Source organism: Lonchura striata, chromosome 1A (genome assembly GCF_050655825.1).
Source record: "Lonchura striata isolate lonStrDom1 chromosome 1A, ASM5065582v1, whole genome shotgun sequence".
Lineage (NCBI taxonomy): Eukaryota > Metazoa > Chordata > Aves > Passeriformes > Estrildidae > Lonchura > Lonchura striata.
The window spans coordinates 72161597-72182038 of record NC_140741.1 but is presented as its reverse complement, the minus strand read 5'-3'; the positions used below and the strand labels follow the sequence as shown (position 1 = coordinate 72182038).

Below are 20442 nucleotides of genomic sequence, written 5' to 3'. Positions count from 1 at the left end.
GCTAAAATTTGGGCAGAGGGATGGCAGGAAGAGGAAAGTTTGTGCTCCTGAACGCTGCTGCCCGCTTCACTGTCCTCCTCCTCTCCAGGGAATCGGAGGAGGAGGGGTGGGCAGGAGACCACCCTGGTGCTGGGGCGCCCCACACTCCGGGGGCGGCCGTGGGGCCTCCCGGTGCGGAGAGAGCCGGAGGGGCAGCCCGGAAAGTGCCTCAGGACAGACAGACAGACAGACAGACAGACAGACCGCGCCGTTCTCCCCCTCCGTTTCCTCCTTCTGGTGCGCCCCCAATTCCCGGAGTACGGAAAGGAGGGGACACCCCGCGGGGTAAAACCTTGCAGGCAAAGCGACTCCTCTGAGGGGAGAGAGGAAACACGAGATTTCCCGGAGTGGGTTAAAGCCCCCGGCTCGGGGAGAGCCATGAGCATCCCCCTCCTCTCTCCCCCTTCCCCCTAATGGGCTGCAGGGAGCGGTTCCCATTGCCCCGGGCTCCTCGCTCGGTCCCGGCGGCGTCGGCGAGGCTGGACAGCTCGGGGAGCACCGAGCCCGATCCCCGGACAGTTCTGGGTGGGGGCGACCTGTCACCCCCTGTCCACGCTCCTCGGCGCTCCCCACCCGGCACATTTCCACGGATCCCCCCTGGATGGGCCGTGGGTGCTTCACGGCTCTTGTGCGCTGATCGGTTTCTTTTTTTCTTTTTAAAAATATCTATGTGCATGCTCAGAGCGCATCTTTCACGCGTGAAACCTCTGTCCCCACACCCAACAGCGAGGGGCTGCACCGAGGGTTGAAATTCGGGCTTAAAACGGGCGTCCTCGAGGATGCGAACCATCCATCCATCCATCCATCCATCCATCCATCCATCCATCCATCCATCCATCCATCCATCCATCCATCCATCCATCCATCCATCCATCCATGCCTCCGACGAGAGGCTTGGCTCTGCTCTCTGCTGCCCGTCCAGGAGAGGAGCCGGCTCCCGGCCTCAGGGTGAGCCCAGCCCGGTCTCGCTGACCGGAGGCGGCCCCGGAGCTGCGGAGCCTCGGGTTTTAACGGGACCCCGGTACAGAAACTCCGGAGAGCCGCTCCCTCCGCGCCGGGGTGATGCGCTCCGGCCAGCGTGCGGAGCAGGCAGTGAGTGGCTGCTTCTAGGGCTTTTAAAAGAATTTAATATTATCCTTCCCCCCGCTTCCTCCATCATCCTATCCATTTCTTTTCTTTCTTTCTTTCTTTCTTTCTTTCTTTCTTTCTTTCTTTCTTTCTTTCTTTCTTTCTTTCTTTCTTTCTTTCTTTCTTTCTTTCTTTCTTTCTTTCTTTCTTTCTTTCTTTCTTTCTTTCTTTCTTTCTTTCTTTCTTTCTTTCTCTCTTTCTTTCTCTCTTTCTTTCTCTCTTTCTTTCTCTCTTTCTCTCTTTCTTTCTCTCTTTCTCTCTTTCTTTCTCTCTTTCTTTCTCTCTTTCTTTCTCTCTTTCTCTCTTTCTTTCTTTCTCTCTTTCTTCCTTCTTTACTTCTTTCCTTCCTTTCTTTCATTTCCTTTCTCTCATTTCTTTCCTTTCTCTCTCTCTTTCTCTCCTTCTTTCTCTCTTCCCTTCTTCCCTTTTCCCCCTCATCTTTCCTTTCTCTCCACGCCTTTTGTGTGTCTCTTTCTCCCCATCCTCTGTCCCTGGTTCTCCCCTGTCCCCCTGTCCCTCTCCCCCTGTCCCTGACTCTCCCTGTCCCGCTGTCCCTGTCCCTGTCCCTGTCCTCTGTCCCTGTCCCTGTCCCTGTTCCGCTGTCCCTATCCTTGTCTCTGTCTTCCTGTCCCTGTCCCTGTCCTGTCCCTGTCCCTGTCGCTGTTCCTGTCACTGTCCCTGCCCCTGTCCTGCTGTCCCTGTCGCTGTCCCCCTGTCTGTGTCCCTGTCCCGCTGTCCTGCTGTCCCTGTCGCTGTCCGTGTCCCTGTCCCTGTCCCTCTCCGTATCCCTGTCCCTATCCCCCTGTCCCTGTCCGTGTCCGTGTCCCTGTCCCTGTCCCTGTCCCTGTCCCTGTCCCGTGTCCCTGTCCCGTGTCCCTGTCCCTGTCCCTGTCCCTGTCCGTGTCCCGTGTCCCTGTCCCTGTCCCTGTCCCTGTCCGTGTCCCTGTCCCGTGTCCCTGTCCCTGTCCCTGTCCCGTGTCCCTGTCCCGTGTCCCTGTCCCTGTCCGTGTCCCTGTCCGTGTCCCGTCCCGTCCCGCCGGGATGACCCCGGGGTGCCGCTAGGGGATGCCCTGGCTCAACGCAGCGCCCGGCGCGGCCGCCGGCCCGCGGGCCCGCAACCAATCAGCGCCGCCGGGGGCCGGCGGGGCGCGGGCCCGCAGCCAATCAGCACCGCCCGAGGCCGGCGCCCCAGTTCCTGCTCGCCGCCTATTGGTCGAGCCCGCGGGGGGGGCGGGGCCGGGCGCGGCGCCCGGGGGTCCGGCCGGAGCCGCCGGCGCTTCCTGAGGGAGGGGGGAAAACCCCTGAGCCCCCTCGGCCCCCTCAGACCGCGTGTGCGCGCTTGGCCGCTGCCGTGTCCCTTTAACCCTTAAATACAGCAATAATCAAATCCTATCCGAGCCGCGCCGCTGCACGAGGCAGCTTTATCCCGGTGGGGACCCCCCGGTCGTGCACCTGCCCGCACACCCCTGCTCCGGGGGGCTCCCAGCCCGCGGGCATCCCGCACCCCGTCCCCGCCATGCCCATCTCTCCGGGCTGGCCACTCTCAGAGTTCCCGGGACAGCGGGAAAACTTAATTTCCCCCTCAAAACAAAACCAGTAGAAAGTTTTCAAAAATAAAATGAAGAAGGGTGTGAGGGTGTGTGGTGGAGGGGATTTGAAGAGAAGTTTGTTGCCGGGGGGTTCCCGCGGGGGCGGCCGGAGCTGTCCCCGCTCAGGCTCCGCCTCCCCCGGCTTATGACACTGGAACCTCCTTAAGTTGCGTCTCGCCACAGCTGTCTGTAAGCACTGAGCCGGCTGGCGCCATCCTGCTCCTTTCAGAAAGAATGCCTTCCCTGTAAAAAAAAAAAAAAAAGGGAGAAAGAAAGGAAAAAAAAAAAAAAAGAAAGAAAAAAAAAAAAAGAGAGGGAGAGAGAGGAGGAAAAAAAAAGTAGGGAAAAAAAAAATAGTGCGACCGAGCACAATCTGATCTGATCAAGCACTTTCAGCTTCATCCCTCCTGGGTCACATACTGCTTCTCCACCAAGGTTTGTGCGGATTTTTTTGAGCAACTTGTCGCTTTTTAAATTTTTTCTTTTTCCTCCCTCTCCCCACCCGCCTTTTCTCCTCGCTCCTTCCTTTCACCCCCACTCTCTTCTCCCATCTCTTTGCCCCCTTCCCTCCCTTCTCTTTTCCCCCCGTTCCCCCCTTTCTCAGTTGCATAATAATTAATGAGCAATCAAAGTGACTCTGGGCTGCGCAGCAGCGAATGGCACAAGTTCTCACCGGCTTAAGCCACTGGAGCTTCTCAGGTGCAAATGGAACAAATAAAAAATTAAACAAACAACCGCGACGAACAAAAAAAAAAAAAAAAGAAAAAAAAAACAAGAAAAAAGAAAAGCCAAAAAAACCCCAAACCCAAGGAAAAGTAAGAGCTGGGCGGCAGGAGCGCGGTGGGAGCTGCTAGGCTCCGCTCCGAGCCGGGAGAGAGCGAAAGAGAAAGAGGCGCTGGGAGAGGTGGGTCCAGGGCAGAGCAGGCGCTTCCCAGGGATGGCTGCCGAGGGATGGGATGGGTTTGCTCCTGCCTAAAAAGTCAGGTGCTAAAGTTCAGAACTTCTCAAGTACGTTTCTCTCCCTGCCTCTCCCTCTCTCTCTCTCTCTGCTCCTTCCCTTTCCTCTTTCTCGTTACAGGTGATCAAAGAAGAGAAACATCTGCAACAGAGCGGAAGAAACGAGGGGATCTCGCTTCGTAGAGAAATTTTTCCCCCGAGATTTTTTTTTTGTTTTCCCTTTTTTTTCTCCCTTTTTATTTTATTATTTCCTTTTTTTTTTTTTTTTTTTTTTTTGGAATCGATCGTTTATCACCATTCCCCCAACTCCCTCCACTTTAAACCAAACCTAACCTGAAACATCCCCCAACTCGCCGAGCACTTCTTTTCCCCGCCCTGCATAACTCCGGCAGCGTCTCCCGCTCCGATCTCAAGCCCTCCGCGCCTTGCTGAGGAGGAGGAGGAGGAGGAGGAAGAGCAGCGAGCGCGGAAGATGGAGGTCTCCACGGACCAGCCGCGGTGGGTGAGCCACCACCACCCGGCCGTGCTCAATGGGCAGCACCCGGACTCGCATCACCCCTCGCTTGGCCATACCTACATGGACCCCACGCAGTATCCTCTGGCCGAGGAAGTGGATGTACTTTTTAATATCGACGGACAAGGCAACCCCGTCCCGCCGTATTACGGCAACTCCGTGAGAGCCACGGTGCAGCGATACCCCACGGCCCACCACGGTGAGTGCCCCGCCGAGCCCCGGCTCCCACCCGCTCCTGCCCCGGTGCCGGTGGCTCCGCGCTGCCCCGAGCCCCCCGCTGCCGTCGGGCAGACCCTCTCCTGCCGCCGGGGAAACTACGTCACGGGTGGATTTTGGGGTTGGCTTATTGGAAAGAAATAAAAATTTAGGCTTCCTTCCTTCCTTTCTTTCTTTCACTTTCTATTTTTTTTTATTTTTATTCCTCTTTCTCTTCTTTCTTTCTTTCTTTCTTTCTTTCTTTCTTTCTTTCTTTCTTTCTTTCTTTCTTTCTTTCTTTCTTTCTTTCTTTCTTTCTTTCTTTCTTTCTTTCTTTCTCTCTTTCTTTCTCTCTTTCTCTCTTTCTCTCTTTCTCTCTTTCTCTCTTTCTTTCTCTCTCTCTTTCATCCTCTCTTTTTATCTCACATCTTCTTTCCCTCTTGCTCGCCTTCCTTCTCTTTCTTTCTTTTTCATCTTCCTCTTGTCCCCTTCTCTTTCGCTGTGGTTTCTCCCCCCTCTCTTTAATTGGGTTAACAGTTAGTGTTTTCATACTGTGTTTAGTTTTTGCACGATTAAGCTGCTCTGGGGAAGCAAAGCAAGCTGGAGAGCAGGGGTGTGAAAATGACCCCGCTGTCCTCACGCTTGGGCTATTTAATTCGCACTTGGTGAGCTTGTTAGGCTTGGTACAAAACTTTTGCACACATACCCAGGGCAGCATCATGGCGGGGGTTTAAAATAAGAAAGAAACTAAAAAAAATATAGCCCGTAGTGTAATTAGGTATCAGACCTGGTGAGTTGTCCTGAGGGTCCTGCAGGAAGGCAGTGATCCACAGTGTGAATCTTGTTCCTGGGTCACAGCTCTTAGAAAGGAGGTGAAATACCTGGGGCCGATGGGGCCCAGGTCTACGGAGTGATGAGTACTTTGGTGCCATCTTTTACGAAGAAGTGGAGAGATTCAGTATATACAGCTGGAGTTTACCTGGGTGGCTTAGAAAATAATGAAAATAAAATTAAAAAAAAAAGGGGGGAAAAAAGGAGGGAAAAGAGCAGGCGGTGGTTTGTGAAGCCGGACAGTGATCTCTGTCGTGGGAAAATCTAAATCCCCGAGGTTTGCAGTGGAAATAACCCCAAAATCATGGAGAAAATGGGATGAGCGGAGTGGAGATGGAGCCGAGCGGGTTGAGGAGGCTGCTCCCAACCCTGAGCAACTTGTTGAGTGTGAGCCTGCATTAGGCTCCGCTCAGTAACTGCATTGTTCTGCTATTAGTCCCTTTAAAACAATTATTTTTAAGGATCAGCAGCCTTTGTCCTTTCTTTCTTTTCTTCCCTTTTAATTTCTTTTTTTTCCCAATATATCAGCAGAAAGTGGAAATGCGGTCTTTCTGATCTAGCCTGAATATTATTTACTATGCTACTTCCTGGAGAAGATAATGAATCTTGACCCTTTCTATTCGTATAACCCACCTTCTCTTCCTTTTGAGCAGCGACTTTCAGTATTGTTCACGAGTGCTTGGTATGGTGAAAACCAGTTTGGAGCTTTTCTAGACACATAGAAGCTCCCCATGCAAACATATGTGTCCACTCTATAACTATCTGTGGTTCTCTAAATCCGTGTTTGCATCTCTCCTTCTGTACATTTAGCAATCTCTATACACATATCACAATGCCTACAGAGGTTAAGGATCTCTAGGTGTCAGAGACTGTCTAGGGCTTTATTATCAGACACAAACTTGCTTCCTTCCAATTGAATAACTGTGTTTTCCATCTTGCAGCCATTCGCTCAAGTTGCTGTGGATTTGGGTAGATTTAATTCTTAGGATGTATTTTTTTTTGGTATTTGTTTAGCAAGGGCCGAAAATAATTAAAAAATACTAGGTGCAATCCCTTAGGAACATTTATAACCAAAGAGAAAAATATTCAACTGCAGAAATCTAGTGGAATTTTTTTCCCCACAAAGTCCAGGTCTGTATTTTAAAAGACAAGTGAAGTGTCCCTTGTCACAAAAAGGATGTGGAGCGTTTCTTTTGAGGCAGTTGGTACCCTCTGCGTGTACCATATCATCGTGAAAAGACCTTTAACATTTTTGTACAGTCTCATGGAAGAAGAAAAGACAAACTGAGTGGTTTGCAAAGTTTATCAGCCCTGTTGCAAAGGTTATTATCATGTTTGTGGGCATTTTCTGGTCTTCTTCGTTTGACCAGAGAATTCCCAGGGTTTATAGCTCACAGTTCTGTTCGGGAAATAATTTTCTAGCTAAGAAAAAAAAAATTTCTGCAGTCGGGACTTGGCAATTTCACGCAGGATCTTTGCTTCAAAATCTTCGTGGGATTGCCTGGAAAACGGACAGAGTGAAGCAGAGCTCGCCAAATCCCGTGTCACAGGGCTGGCACCCTGCTTGGAGGGTCTCGACCCCAAAACCTGTTCCTCAACAGGACAGGAGCTGCCACCCCGTGCTCCTGCAGCTTTTAGAATTTAATCTTTTATGAAGAACGGGGTTTCTCATCAGGTGTAATTTTCCTTGCTCCCCCCGGCATGCTGAGCGCTTTGGGAAGGACGAGGGGTGGTGGTGGGGGAAGCACGTCCCGGGACCCCCACGGGGGACTTTGCCAGGGTGGCAGAGGGATGTGACCGATGTGTCTCCGTGTTTTCTCCGAGCAGGGAGCCAGGTGTGCCGCCCCCCGCTGCTGCACGGCTCGCTGCCCTGGCTGGACGGGAGCAAGGCGCTGAGCAGCCATCACAGCGCTTCCCCCTGGAACCTCAGCCCCTTCTCCAAGACCTCCATCCATCACAGCTCACCGGGACCCCTTTCCGTCTACCCACCCGCCTCCTCTTCCACTTTATCCGCCGGCCACTCCAGCCCGCACCTTTTCACCTTCCCGCCGACCCCTCCTAAAGATGTGTCCCCGGATCCGTCCATCTCCACCCCTGGCTCCACCGGCTCCACCCGGCAGGACGAGAAGGAATGCATCAAATACCAGGTGTCCCTGGCCGATACCATGAAGCTGGAGTCCTCTCACTCTCGGAGCAGCATGGCCTCTTTAGGAGGAGCCACCTCCTCCGCTCATCACCCCATCACTACCTACCCACCGTATGTCCCAGAATATGGCTCTGGACTTTTTCCCCCCAGTAGCCTCTTAGGAGGATCTCCAACCGGGTTTGGGTGTAAATCGCGACCAAAAGCACGGTCAAGCACAGGTAGGGCTTTTGGCTTCTTCATTCCCGCTGCTCGGGAGAGGAAGCTGTGGTGGGGGAAAAGTGGGGGGCAAAGGGATGGGGCTGACTCCTCGCTCCCCCCGCACGCCAAGGACATGTGCTCAAGCATCCGTGTGATGAGCAGCAGGCGTTGAAGCCCTCGTGGGGGACGCACACGACACTTCACCTTCCTCACAGGTTGATCTGCTAGGTTTATAACCAAATTCCCCCTTGTCCAACTCTGACTGGGGATAGAAACAGGCCCAGGAACTCAAACCACCCACCCGGTGCCGCGGGGCTCCAATCCCGGGGGCGACCCGGCCCCTCCAGTGCCCACGGTGCGCTCAGCTGCGGCGCCCGGGGAGGAAGCGAAACCGAGGGAACCGCAGCATTAGTGATCTCTCTGTATTTTAATAATGGTGCTAAATCCCGGCCAACTTCCCCCGCCTGCCCTCCGCCTCGCTCTTCCCAGGGCCTCTTCCCATGCGGCTCCCGGGGATGCGGAGAGGGTTTTCCCCGGGGCGCTGCGAAGAGTTCGCCCACGCAGCCCCCATCCCCAGCCAGCTTCGTGCCAGGGAGTTTGGATCACCCACAAGGAGAGTCCCCAAAATTGTCCCCCTGTCCGCCTTTCCCGGGGGGAGCTGGAGGGCCCCAGCTCTGTGCGCACCCCGCGGAATGGGGTGCGAGAGGCTGCGCGGCTCCGGCTCCCGGCGCCTGCACACACCGGGCTCGGACGCTTGTGTGCACGGAGGGGTGGGAGTGAGCCGAGGGGAGTGTGTTTGTGTGCAGAGGAAAGGGCGATTAGTCAAAACTCTTTTTCCCCCTTTTATTTTTTTTTTTTCTCTCTATTTTGTTTTTCCGAGGAGGCTGCTGCGGGGTTGCCTGGCATGAATGAGATCAGTTTTCAGGGTTTTTCCAGGGTGACATTTACTCTGTCTGTCTGAGCAGGGACTGTCTCTATTTAGCTGATATGTTTGAGCTAATCCAATTATTTTCAGACTGCTGCACGCGACAGTTGCATTGTTTATCCAGCGCCAGGAACTTTAATAGAGTCCGGATGCGGTTAGAGTGACAAAAAAACCCAGACCTGTATGTTTTGTACATGAAAGCAGGAGAGAGAGAGAGATGGGGTGAAACAAAAGAGAGGGACAGAGAGTCAAACATCCCGGGAGCGGCTGCCCCGTTTAACCGGAGGGGAACAAAACGACCTGGGTATTAACGGGACGGGCTCCCCGCCTGGCCCCAGTACGGACCGGGGGCTGTGTCCGGGGTAGGGACCGGTTTATTGTCGCTCCGGGCGGTGTTGAGCATCCCCCGGCCGCTTCGGCGCCCGCCGAGCCGCAGCTCCCGCCGGGGCACCCACCGGCTGCGCGGTATTTTCAAACCGTCTCGGCCCCCCTCCACCCTCCCCTCTTGTTTTCCTTTTGCCACTTTCTGTTACTTTACCTTCTTGAAAGACATCTGCGGTTCGTGATAAACCAAACCCAGCAGCAACACCTATTTTTTTTTCTTTCTCTTATTTTTTTCCCCTTTAGAAGTTGATCTTAGCAAGCTAGGACCTCTCAGACAAAGAGGGTTAGAGCTGGAGAAAAAAGGAGGAAGGGGGTGATTTTGCAGGATAAAAGAGGGAGAGACGGCTGCAAATGTCTTTTTGTTGTTGTTGTAGTTGTTGGGGAGGTGTGAGAGAAGAGGGGTTCAGTGCGAAGGCTCTGGAAAGACGGTTGCCGTTTGTGGTTAGAGCACGGATGCCTCTTGCTCGAAGGCAGCACGGGCTGGGGCAGCGGGGAGCCGGCTCTGTGCTGGGCTGGCTCTGCTCTGCTCTGCCCGGCTGAGGTCTGCCACTGCTCTCAGGTGGGCCACGGCTGACCTTAGGTACAAAAAACTTCCCCCACTAAACCAAAGACGCGGCAAATACCCCCTCAACCCTCTGAAAGTAGCTGGGAGGCAGGGTCTGCACCCTCCCAGTTCCTTCCTCCAAGATGGGAACTGGTGGGCAGGGGGAGATCTCCTGCTGCAACAGCCAGGGAGAGGATAAAGAGGTGCCCAACAAGAAGAAGAAGGAGGGAAAGAACTTATGAGGCAGGCTTGGGGCTGTTTGCTATCTCGGATAGCCAGGATGGATCACCAGGCTGCAAATGTGATGGGAAAACCAGAGGGTTTTCTGAAAATTTTGGGTGGTGGAAGCTTAATTTCAAATTAATCAATAGCAGATATTTGTCTGAGTTGTTATGTACTGGCTGGAGCTAGGGAGATGTTTTGCGATGGGGATACTTGATGTGGTTTGACCTGAGGCCAGAGGAAGAGCCCTCCAGGCTCATGAGTGCCCCTGGGAGTGGAAGAGTGCTCAAGGAGTGACACTGGGGTCCTCATACACATCAGAAAGGGAGTCATGGACTTAAACTCTGTATCCATTATTTTGGATGTAGAGGGCTGGAGGCTTCTTGCAAAGCCTGCCAAGGTTTTTCCAGTGCCTATGGAAACATGGGGTCTCCAGACTTGTAGAAGCCCTTAATCCAAAGGTGAGGGGAAATTGTCAGCTTCCCCTTCTCCTCCAAAGAGACTTGTGGGAGGAGTGAGAGCTTCTCTGGGGAGCCCTTTGAGCCACCGTGGCAATCGGGTTGTCACTGTCACCATCCCTGCCCTGCTGCTGGGACACAGGCCTGATGCTGCCTGTGGAGCGGCGCTGGGGAGGGGAACAGGATCAGAGCCCACCAGACTGTGCCAGGGACATCGTCCACTCATGGCTTTGGACCCTTGCTTGGAAATCCTGAGCTTGGGGGGGACTGGCAGGGTCTGGCATGGCTGGGTCTCTTGGGAGGTTGTGGGGTTTTTTTGGGGAGGGAGGGCTTTCCCCAGCCCCTTTTATCTCTGTTTTCCCTAAGTGAACCATGTGCTCTCTTGTTTCCAGAAGGCAGGGAGTGTGTAAATTGTGGGGCTACCTCAACCCCTCTGTGGAGAAGAGACGGCACTGGGCACTATTTGTGTAACGCCTGTGGACTCTACCACAAAATGAACGGGCAGAACCGGCCCCTGATCAAACCCAAGAGAAGACTGGTGAGTCTCCTTCTATTTTATTCTTTCTTCTTCTTCTTCTTCTTCTTCTTCTTCAACTTTTGCTTTCTATCTGCTGCTCAGGATGACAGGGAACCTCAGCCAGTCCCACTGGTCCCACTGTGTCAGAGGGCTGGGAGGGAGAGATGTTTGCAGAGATGGGCCCAGCTGCTGTGGGCCTCAGTCATCTGATCCTCTTGCAAACTGCAAAACAGGTTTAAAAATCAATATCCAGGGCTTCTTGCAAACCAGAATGGAGTTTTCAATTCCACACGGTGCTTCTGGATGGTGACCCGATGACAATGATGTGTTCCAAGCCCTAAGGGCAGGATAAAAATTTCCTAGTGTCCAAAGAGATTATCAGGAATACAGGGTTTCTCCTGGGCTCTCCAAACTTCTGCCCTCCCTTTCTTAATGTGTCACCATCCCCCTTGGCTGGTGGTGTCATGGAGAAGGGACCCAAACTTGATCCTGAGCATCACTGGGGCTTCAGACAGACATTGGTCCTGCAAAAAACTGCAACCATCAGGTCCTGGTGCCACTGGTGCATGGTGTGGTCATTTATATCTGTGCCATCTGGGTCTCAAAAGCTGGCACAAGGACACGAGGCAGAGAGGATGGTGAGTGTACAAAGCCAAGCATGTGCCCAGGCTACAGAAACTGGAGGAAGACAAAATGAGTGGGTAAATGTTTGAAATAATAGTTACAAAGCTGGTGACTGTTCTAAGCACAGGCAATACGTTACAGCATCCCCAGTGATCTGTTCATGAATTTCCCTCGAAGCCACAAAAAGGTCTGGAAGCTGTGGGCATGGATTGTAAATGTGTTAAAGTGTATTTGGCAAATAATCAGGCAGACCACAAGGGGAAAAAATATATCAAGCAGGGCAAAAAATTATGGTCCCTGCTTGGGAAGTTATTGAATGTTTCGAATCAAGACACATTGGGTTTTGTCAGGATTGAAGAGGTGGAAGGGCTCCTGCGGGCTGTCTAAAATGTGGAGGAAAAGTGGCTCTCAACTCTCTGTGGAATTTCTGAGCTGATGGATGGATCTGGCCAGTTTGGTGAGGCTTGTGCCCAGCATGGCCAGACCCTGCAGGCAGGACAGAGCTGGTTCATTTGTGTTCCCCTTGAAAGTCCTCACAGCTCTTAGGTCAGGATCAGCTTCCTTACCTGTGAGACACCCATAAAACTGTATCAGCTTTGTTCCCTCTGTCTCTGGGAAGCATTTGCAGGGTACCTTCCCAGGAAGGGCTATGCTGTGAGGGGCACCAGCAATAACTCTGTCTGGCCATGTGAGTTTTGGGGAAGATGTGGGTTTGCTTCTCTACCCCGCCAAACTTCCTGTGTGTGAAACCTCTCCATGCCCTCCTATACGGGCTTTTCCCATATAGGAAAATGTTTGTCTTTCGCATTTTTCATAGCCTTGTTAGAAAAGAGGAAAAGCTTTCTAGGGAGGGAAGTAGAGGCTGGAATTTTGATTTTTTTGGGCAGCTTTCTTGTTCTCTTCTCCTCCTCCCCCCAGCCCTTCTGTCTTAAACACACAGCCCTCGTTTTCTTTATTTTTTTTTCCTCGTTCTCTCTCTATGTGTAAGGTTAACTTCCTAGGAAAAAGCTGCCGGATATCTGAGCCCTGGAGATAACTCCTAAACAACAGCTCCGTTTCCCCAGTCCAAACACACAGGAGCTTGAGCATATCCAAACAAGCAGAGGGGGAGGCAGAATAGGAAAGCGGCTGGAAGAGGGGGAGAGCTTTCAAAAAGTGTCTGATGGAACCACGAAAGAATGTCCCGAGTCACCCTGAGCCCGGCACATGTAAAATGAACTATATAAATAAATACATAGTAAAAGGTCATTCTTGGGAGAAAAAAAAAGAGGAAGAAAGAAAAGAAGTAAAGAGAGACTTTGTCTTGTATTATCGCTCCAATCTTTGGGTATTTTAGTTAAAGTTACAAAAAGTTGCCCGTCTCTAAATGTGGCCTTTGCTAAATGTGAAATTTGATTTTTCTACTTCCTCTACCCCACCAACTCCCCACCCCTGGCACTGCCTGGGAAAAAGAAAAAAAAAAATAGAGAAATGTCCCTGATGCTGTTTGCACCTATATTAATTTTCCTTGCTAACCTCTGAAAAAAAATTAGTCAGAAGGCACCAGAGCTGGGCTTGCATTTGCATTTTCTGTGCCTGGATGTGGACGTGCATGTAGCTGTGGCTTGACTGGATCACTCCTGCTGTGAAGGCAGGCAGGCTGGGCAAGACTGTGGATGGAGGCTCAGGGTGGGGATCCAGCTCCTTCCCTCTGCCACAAATTTCCTGCGTGACCTTGGGCTGGTTTCATAGGCTCTGATCACAGCTGCACTGAAACTAATGATAGGATTTGATGGGTGGGAGAGAGGAGGCAAAGAAATTCTTATATGCTGAGAACCCAGCCCAAGCCTTGTTAAATTCAATGGGCGCCTTTGTGAGGGTGCCCTTTAGGTGACAGGGATGAGGTCTTGCCAGCTGAGGGGACTCAGACAGCTCTGCTTCTTCTCGAGAGGGAAGGTGAAAGACCTGGAGATGCTGGCAGAGGGATCAAAAACAGGCAGGTGGTACCACACCATCACTGCCTGAAAAGTCTTCAGCCCTCCTGGAGGCCTTTCCTGTCCCTGTCACAGGCAGTGGCAGCCCCACTGCTGCTGAGATAAAATCTTCCTTTAGTTTTTCTCCCATTCCCTGGTCATGCAGATGCAGAGCTCTCCGTTTCCATGTCAAGCCAAGCTGGTTTTGGAAGGATTACAGCCAATTTCTCAGCAGGCCCATACACAGGCAATCTTATTTTAGGAAAATGATGCTTGGAGCTTTGTGGGTAAATGCAGACACTGAAAGTGCCCCTTAATTAAGCATCTTTATTAGTACTTGGTTCCTCCAACCTCCTCAATTTCACCTTTTCATCACTGCTAGCGCTTGTGAAGCTGTGCCTTTGCTCACCAGCAGCTGTGCCATGGGCTGTGGCCTTATAGATGATATGGGGCAGCTAATTAGTCATCCCATTACTGACATGGCCAGGCCGAGTGGTTGATTAGCGTCAGTGGATGCCATTGCTGGGAGCTTTACAATAGCGTTATTATTCATTGTTTCCTGCCTGCTGCCTGTGTCTCCGGTAGAAGTTGGTACAGCATAAAAGGTGCAGCCAGGGACTGAAAGAGCTTAAAATACTTAGCTAATGATGCTGAATTTTTGCAAGTGAAACACAGTAGTTGGAAATAGTTTAAGAGAAGACAGTAGATGTTGTGATTTATTTGCTTATTTAATGTCAAAATGTGTTTGAAGGCAGCGAGGTGGTGACCAGGCGTGTCTTTTGAACGCGCTTGCTGTAAGAGAAATTACGGCGAGCGCTGTGTAGAAACCCCAAATATCTTCAAAGGAGATGTTTCCCCTGTGTGGGTTGAGCCAAATATCACTGGTTTTTAGAAATTTCCTTAGGCTTGATTTTTGGGTCTGATAAAGCAAAGCTGTCACCAAGAGACTCAATCCAGCCTCGTGCCCCTCCAAGCCACACATGCCGAGTGTCGGGAGTTGGGGGCCAGAGAGCTTCAGACTCTTCTCCAACTCTTTAGTGAGAACCTGGCTTTGCAAGCTGTTGTCTCCATGCTGCCTTTGGAGCACATTCCTTATTTCATTATCCTGGTGATTTTGAAGGGAGCCCAGTTTGGGTCCATGGCGTGTTCAGGAGATGCGCGTGCATCAGTTTGGGGCTCTGCTCTTCATGGTGGGATGTTTCATCTTCTCTGCTGGTCCTGGGATTTTTTCAAGTCCCATGTGCTGTCCCCAGCTCCTGCTTGTCAGCAGCACAGAGAAGTCAGCTAAAGGCCTCCTTGGGACTGGCTTGGTTCAGAGTGGTTTATGGTCAGGCAAAATGGAACTATCCCTACGGGCAGCCTGAGAGAGCCACTCGCTGTCAGATCAGCCACTTTGTGATGCTTCCTAGTGCTCATGGACATTGTCTTATTTATTTTTTAGACAGTCTTTTTTGGCTAATTAAAAGAAAAAAAAGTCCTTCCCTATCTAAAGCAAAACCAACCCGTCCTCTCTCCACCTACGCCGCATTCAATTATGATTAAAATTGCAACATGACCTAACAAGAGTTGGTATTAATGCTAAGGCTGTGCCAGTGTCCATGTTTGCATTTTGGGTTTGTTGTACGGTATCCAAAGATGTGGTATTTTCTTTTTTTTTTTTTTTAAATGTTGGATGTGCTACAGTGTGCGGCTGTGTGGGGTGAGGGGTAAATTTGAAACAGTAAGAGCACAAAGGAAAGCATTAAAGGCTCAGTTCTGCAAGGTGCCAAGCATTGCTATGATCTGGCAAATCGCTTAAGCACATGTTTTAACTTTAAGCACATGAGCAGTTCCATTGAAAGCAACGCATTGGGATGAAATCAGAGCTCTGGGACCATGTCATATTGATGAAGAATAGATAGGATGGGGATCTAAAGGTTTTTTTTTTAGGAGCTGTAGGCATTTGCACACACGCAAACCCACATACGCACTCACACAGCAGTCTGAAAACTCCTGTTCCTCCTTCAGAGGCAGAAGGACAATTTGTTTGCTAAAGTTACAGTTTTTAAATGATAAGTACGAACTTATGCATGTGAAAGAAGAACAGCTTTACTAAATTTGACTTTGCTAAGTCATTATCGCAGCTAACAAAAAAAGCTTCTGTATACACTTTGCCACGTAGGTTTTCTTCTTGTTCCTACCCTTTTATAAAATGGTAAATTCTTCTTTCAGGCTTGTTACCGATCCTTAAATAAACATGAAAGTTTGGGCAGAGAAAAGGGTGTAATTAAAAAGTTGGGATTCTTGCTCTTTGCCACAGTGTTATTTCCGATCTGGAGCCTGCCTCCTTTGAAGCTGAGCTGAGTTTACGGGACCGGGCTGTGCTTGCGGTCGGGCCGGGCGAGCAGCTGCCCACCCGGGTCTCACCCGGAGCTCGCTGGAGCCAGAGTGACTCATGCCCTTGACTCCAACAATTGCCAGTTCAGGCCCTGACTGCAGAATTAGACCCCTGGGGGGTCTGGGAGAATTAAGATGGAAAGACATGTTGGCATTTAAATAACATTTTCCCCTCTGGAATGGGCTGTGCCAGCGCTGCTAATTTTGATGAGTTCTATCAGAGGTTTAGTACTCACTTTTAGGATGCCCTTTGGCACCTGATTCAGTTCACATATAATTTGGGATTAAAGTACCTTGGGGATTTTTTTCCCAATTATTATTTGTTCTCACAAGTCAGTTTCTGGAGGCCTCTGCTGATGTGCGTCAGTCTTGCAGGGTTGATGTTTTCTTTCTCAGAAACTTTGCTGATTGCATTTTTTTTATTTTAACATGGGTGTTTTTCTCTTCCTCTCTTCTCTTTCCCTCCTTCCCACAGTCTGCAGCCAGGAGGGCGGGCACGTCCTGTGCAAACTGTCAGACCACCACTACCACCCTGTGGAGGAGAAATGCCAACGGCGATCCCGTCTGTAATGCCTGTGGGCTCTACTACAAGCTGCACAATGTAAGTGTGACTGTAATACTCAATAATGGGGCCTCAGCTTTGGTGCTCAATGGTCCAAACTCTTCCTTAACTTGAGGATTTCCAGTCTCTGGCAGTGCCGAGACCTCTGTTATCCCTTTGGGGACCTTGGGGTTTGGAGCGATGAGTCGTCAGCCTTTCCTACGTGGCCTATCCAGGTTGGGAAGGTATAAAACAAGGCTGTCCATGGGTAATGTTAGAGCTTTTCTTTGCCTGAGCCAAGAAAGGAGAGGTACGTCAACACAGAGACGTTATCTGCTGCTGACTGGGCTCAGAGAGTTGGAAAAGACAACACACTGTCCTGCAAGCTGGTACCCTTCCTATGTGTAGCTTGGTTCCTCCAGAAAATACAAACTCTGGAAAAAAGGAAATACGTGCCAGATCATTCTTGGGTTTGTGGCTGCCTTTGTCCTGTCCCCAAAGATGATTTATTTAGGCTCTGTGTTTGTGCTGGTTGATGCAAACGAATCCCAAACCAAAAAAGGACTTGATTTAGTTAGCGGGTTGCAGAGTCTGCTTAACCTGTGATGTGAATTTCAAAGCATCTGTCATGGAGTGGAAGGAGAAATGAAATGAAATGGCTGGCAGATTTAATCTAATATCTCCATGCAAAGCCAGCTTGCAGGAACCAGGGATATGTGCCCCAGGGAAAGAGCTAAAGGGGCCTGAAAAGTCTTCTACTGAATAATGCTGCTAATAAAGGAGACTTAAGGCTACTCCTGTTCCTCTCATTCCACATATGGCATTAGAATAATTATTATGTCAAAAGAAGGAAAAGACTTGCAATTTCTCTGCTTTGATATAATTTTTTTTTCCACTAGTGGTTGATTGCTTTGTGTTTGGTTTGGAAATCTGGGACTATGTTTTGCCCTTATGTCCACCCATGGAAACACATCAAAGATGTATCGGGTTTCATGGGGCATCCAACCCTTGTGGCATCTCAGTCCCTTCCAATTGTTATTGCAAAGTGTTTGGTTTCTTAGGATGAGTAAATAAGTTTGGATTAAGTAGGAAAAAACCCAACAAGCAACCAGGCTAATTTTTCACCTGTTTTATGGAGGCATCTCTCTTGGAAAAAGGGAAAATGTGTTTACCTTTTAGTGGGCAGGTGTCTTAGCACGCTTTGAGTCTCATGTAGCAAGTAAAGCTTGTCATCAAACTCTCAGTGTGATCACTGCAAACACACTGGGTTGGACCCAGAGTGAAACTCTCAGAATATCATGAGAAAATATTCTGTTTGCTATTTCCTTGGAAAGAAGGGATCAAGGTCAGCCAGCTTCGCTGAGCAGGGGATCTATGCTCATGCTCTGTTTCCATTTTGGCCTTGTAACTACCAGTGGTAGGACTTAAATAATATAATTTGGGAAACCTCTAAGGAGCTGCTCCTCCTGTAGCCAGCAAAGCCCTTTGAAGAAAATAGGCCCTTCTCAGGTGGTGCTGGTGGATGCCTGTTGTTTCAATGGGGCGACTTCTATCCTTGAAGACAGCGTAGTTCCTCCCCATGCCTGCAAAAGATGGCAGGATGATGAGTTATGATGTGTCTACTTCCATTGTAGACATCTGACTGTAGAAATCCCCTCTTGAAGTGTTCAGGATGGTGTCTTAGTGCTGAGGTTCTCCAGAAATGTGCCTGCAAGAACACATCCTTTTCTTTTTCGCACTAACACTGCAAACCTACTTGGCCTGAATTGACCTTTAGATCCAGTGTTTAGGGAAACACCGATCCAGCTGTGAAATTTGTGACATGGGGCAGGCCTTGAGCACATTGGAACCATTTTCATATTCATTAAAAACACCAACAGCTGCTTAAAAGCTCAGCACAGCTACTTACCAAAGTCAAGTAGTATCTTGCCTTATGAGCAACGCCATTAATGGATCCTGCTTAAATAAAACCCCCAGAGGACTGAGCTCCTGTGTGCAACAAAATAACCAGGCAATAGTACTAAAATCTAGATATGAGTGGGTAGATCCTTTTTGTTTTTTTTTTTTTTCATTTTCTTAAAGTACTTACGAAAGTATTTAGTATTTAGTGAAGTATTTACTAAAGTATGTAGTTATGACTGTGGTGAGAAGTGTGGTCTTGCTCCTTGTGTGTGTATTATCTCCCGATTTCCATCAAGAGAGGGGTCAGAAATAGAGAGGCTGATTGTAGCATGTCCCTCCCAAGCAGCTGTCAGCATGGATGTTGTGCCAGTGCCAGTGGAAGGTCTTTGGATGCTTGGAAGTTGACTTAACCCTGTTTCAGGCTAGGCTGTAGCAAATTCCTGTATGCTGTTTTATCCACCCCCACTCCCCATTTTTTCTTTTCTTTGGATTTAATGAAATTTTCTGGGACCTTAACATCATTAGGATATTTTAATGGATTGATCTGCAGTTGAAACTTACACAGATTTTATGTCCACACTGGGAACGATTGCAGTGAAAAGGCTAATTTTTTTTCCATGGTGTTAATTTTTTCATGGAGCTATATCAGTTTGTTTTACTGTTGATTCCCACAGCTTAAGCAAACCTATTTGTCAGTAGGATATAAGCAATAATCATAATAGTCTTGGGGTGCATTTAGTGAAGCTGTTGGCATTCCTCCCACTGACTTCAACAAGAGCTGGCTCCATTAACACCAGTATTAACAATGAGTAATATTTCACATTGATACGGTGCCTTTCATCCTGTGGCATCCCAGAGTGCTTTCTACGATACAGCCAGCCTGGAAGATTAACCCAACGTTGTAATGACTATGTCTGAAGGATAAATCCACTTCAGTGACAGGACCTTATTGAGGTCAATGGCAAAATCCCATTGTCTTCAGTCAGAGCAAGATCAGACCTATAATGGTTAAGACTATCCCCTGGATTTGATCTGTTGAATATGAGATTCTCATCCTTGTTACTTTAGTCCTTAGAAGTGGGATGAGCCTTCCCACACTTCAGGAGTGGGTGGGGGTATACCTTGCTGGAGGTGCACAGCAGGCTGTCCGGGGCCCATAGAACTGAGTGATTTGCCATTATTTTTGGTAAAATTCATCAGAAAAGTCCCCTTTCACAATACCCTAAAGCAGGCCTGTGTGTCCCGAGAGCAGAGCAGTCAGTATTTTGCATATGATAAAACAAAGAGCATAATTCCTGCCCATAATTAATTGGCTCCATCTGAAATTAATGGATTTCATATACATGCGTTGGGCTGGTTTAATTTTAATTTAGCATGTGTTTGTCATTTTTATCAGAATGAATTTTCACGGAGAAGGTCTTCCCTCCGGGTCTTTAATTTCTCTACCCCAGAAAGAGAGATGGGTCCTTGGCTTTGATGTTTTGGGGACCACTTTTACCCTGCTGTGACTGGTCTTTGAAGTCACTGAAAAAAAATTTCCAGCTTGCTGCTTTGATTGTGCTGGTTCCTGACATTTATCTGAGTCTTTATCTGTTTGGCTCTCGGGTTAGTTACCTGCTCGGAGTGTGAGACCATTTGCACTGGGATGATGTGGCCAGCCAACAGCTTGGATGGCAGCTCTGACCCCAGCTCTGGGGCTGGCCATGGCTTTGTCACCTTCCTGACACACAGCTGGTGTTCCCATCCTTGAATTTCATATCAAATTGTGGCCTGAACCATCCTGTTCTTAGGGATTGAGTGAAACAGGAGAATGTTGCTTTGGGGAAGTGTTCACTGTCTTGTGGGACACGACATCAAGGAAGGGCCAGGACCCTGTGCTTGTTCCAAGACCCAGAACAGCCCCAGTCCTACCACCAGGCTTATGTCACTTTGCCACAACCAGTTCCCAAGCTTGAAACTTTGCTGCTTCAACTGGAAATTGGTTCTGGCTGCCCCTGAGCCTTTGTGTTGTGACCCAGATCCTCATTTGAAGCTGGTGGGGCAGCGGCTGTGTGTGCTTCCCTAAATCTCAGCTGGATTTATCAGGGATTGGCACTCCTGGCCTCCTCTAATGTTGCTGCCTGGTGGGGCTCACCTGGGACTTCTTCCTGGCTTTGAACCTGGGCAACACATCCCTATTAAAAACTTAAAACAGTCCAGGCAAAGCTTTCCAATCCCAGTCTGGAGCAAAGGGCCATCCTTGTGTGTGCATCCTCATTGCCTCAGTGAGGACAGAAAGCCAGGGGAGCAAGTTATGTTGTGTTTGGAACCCACAACACTTTAAACTTTGCTTGTTGCTGTCACAGGGCTGTTGTTGGGCTGCTCATGGGCAGATTCTTCTTTCCTGCCTTTAGCTGTTGG

The 20442-nt window shown here is 49.7% G+C and overlaps 1 protein-coding gene across 5 annotated transcripts in view; it reads left to right on the top strand.

The window, feature by feature from the left end:
- The window catches only part of GATA3 (GATA binding protein 3), a 29489-nt gene that overhangs the window by 5972 nt on the left and 3075 nt on the right, over window positions 1-20442 (top strand). Inside the window, exons 1-5 of one of the 5 annotated variants that reach the window (XM_085569113.1) lie at window positions 2933-3191; window positions 3835-4426; window positions 7081-7617; window positions 10526-10668; window positions 16075-16200. In XM_085569113.1, coding sequence (XP_085425239.1) covers window positions 4186-4426; window positions 7081-7617; window positions 10526-10668; window positions 16075-16200 — 1047 coding nt within the window. In that variant the 5' untranslated portion in view covers window positions 2933-3191; window positions 3835-4185. Of the gene's footprint in view, window positions 1-2932; window positions 3192-3682; window positions 4427-7080; window positions 7618-10522; window positions 10669-16074; window positions 16201-20442 lie in introns of those variants that run through there. The other 4 variants (XM_085569111.1, XM_085569112.1, XM_085569114.1 and 1 more) reach the window with 4 other exon arrangements.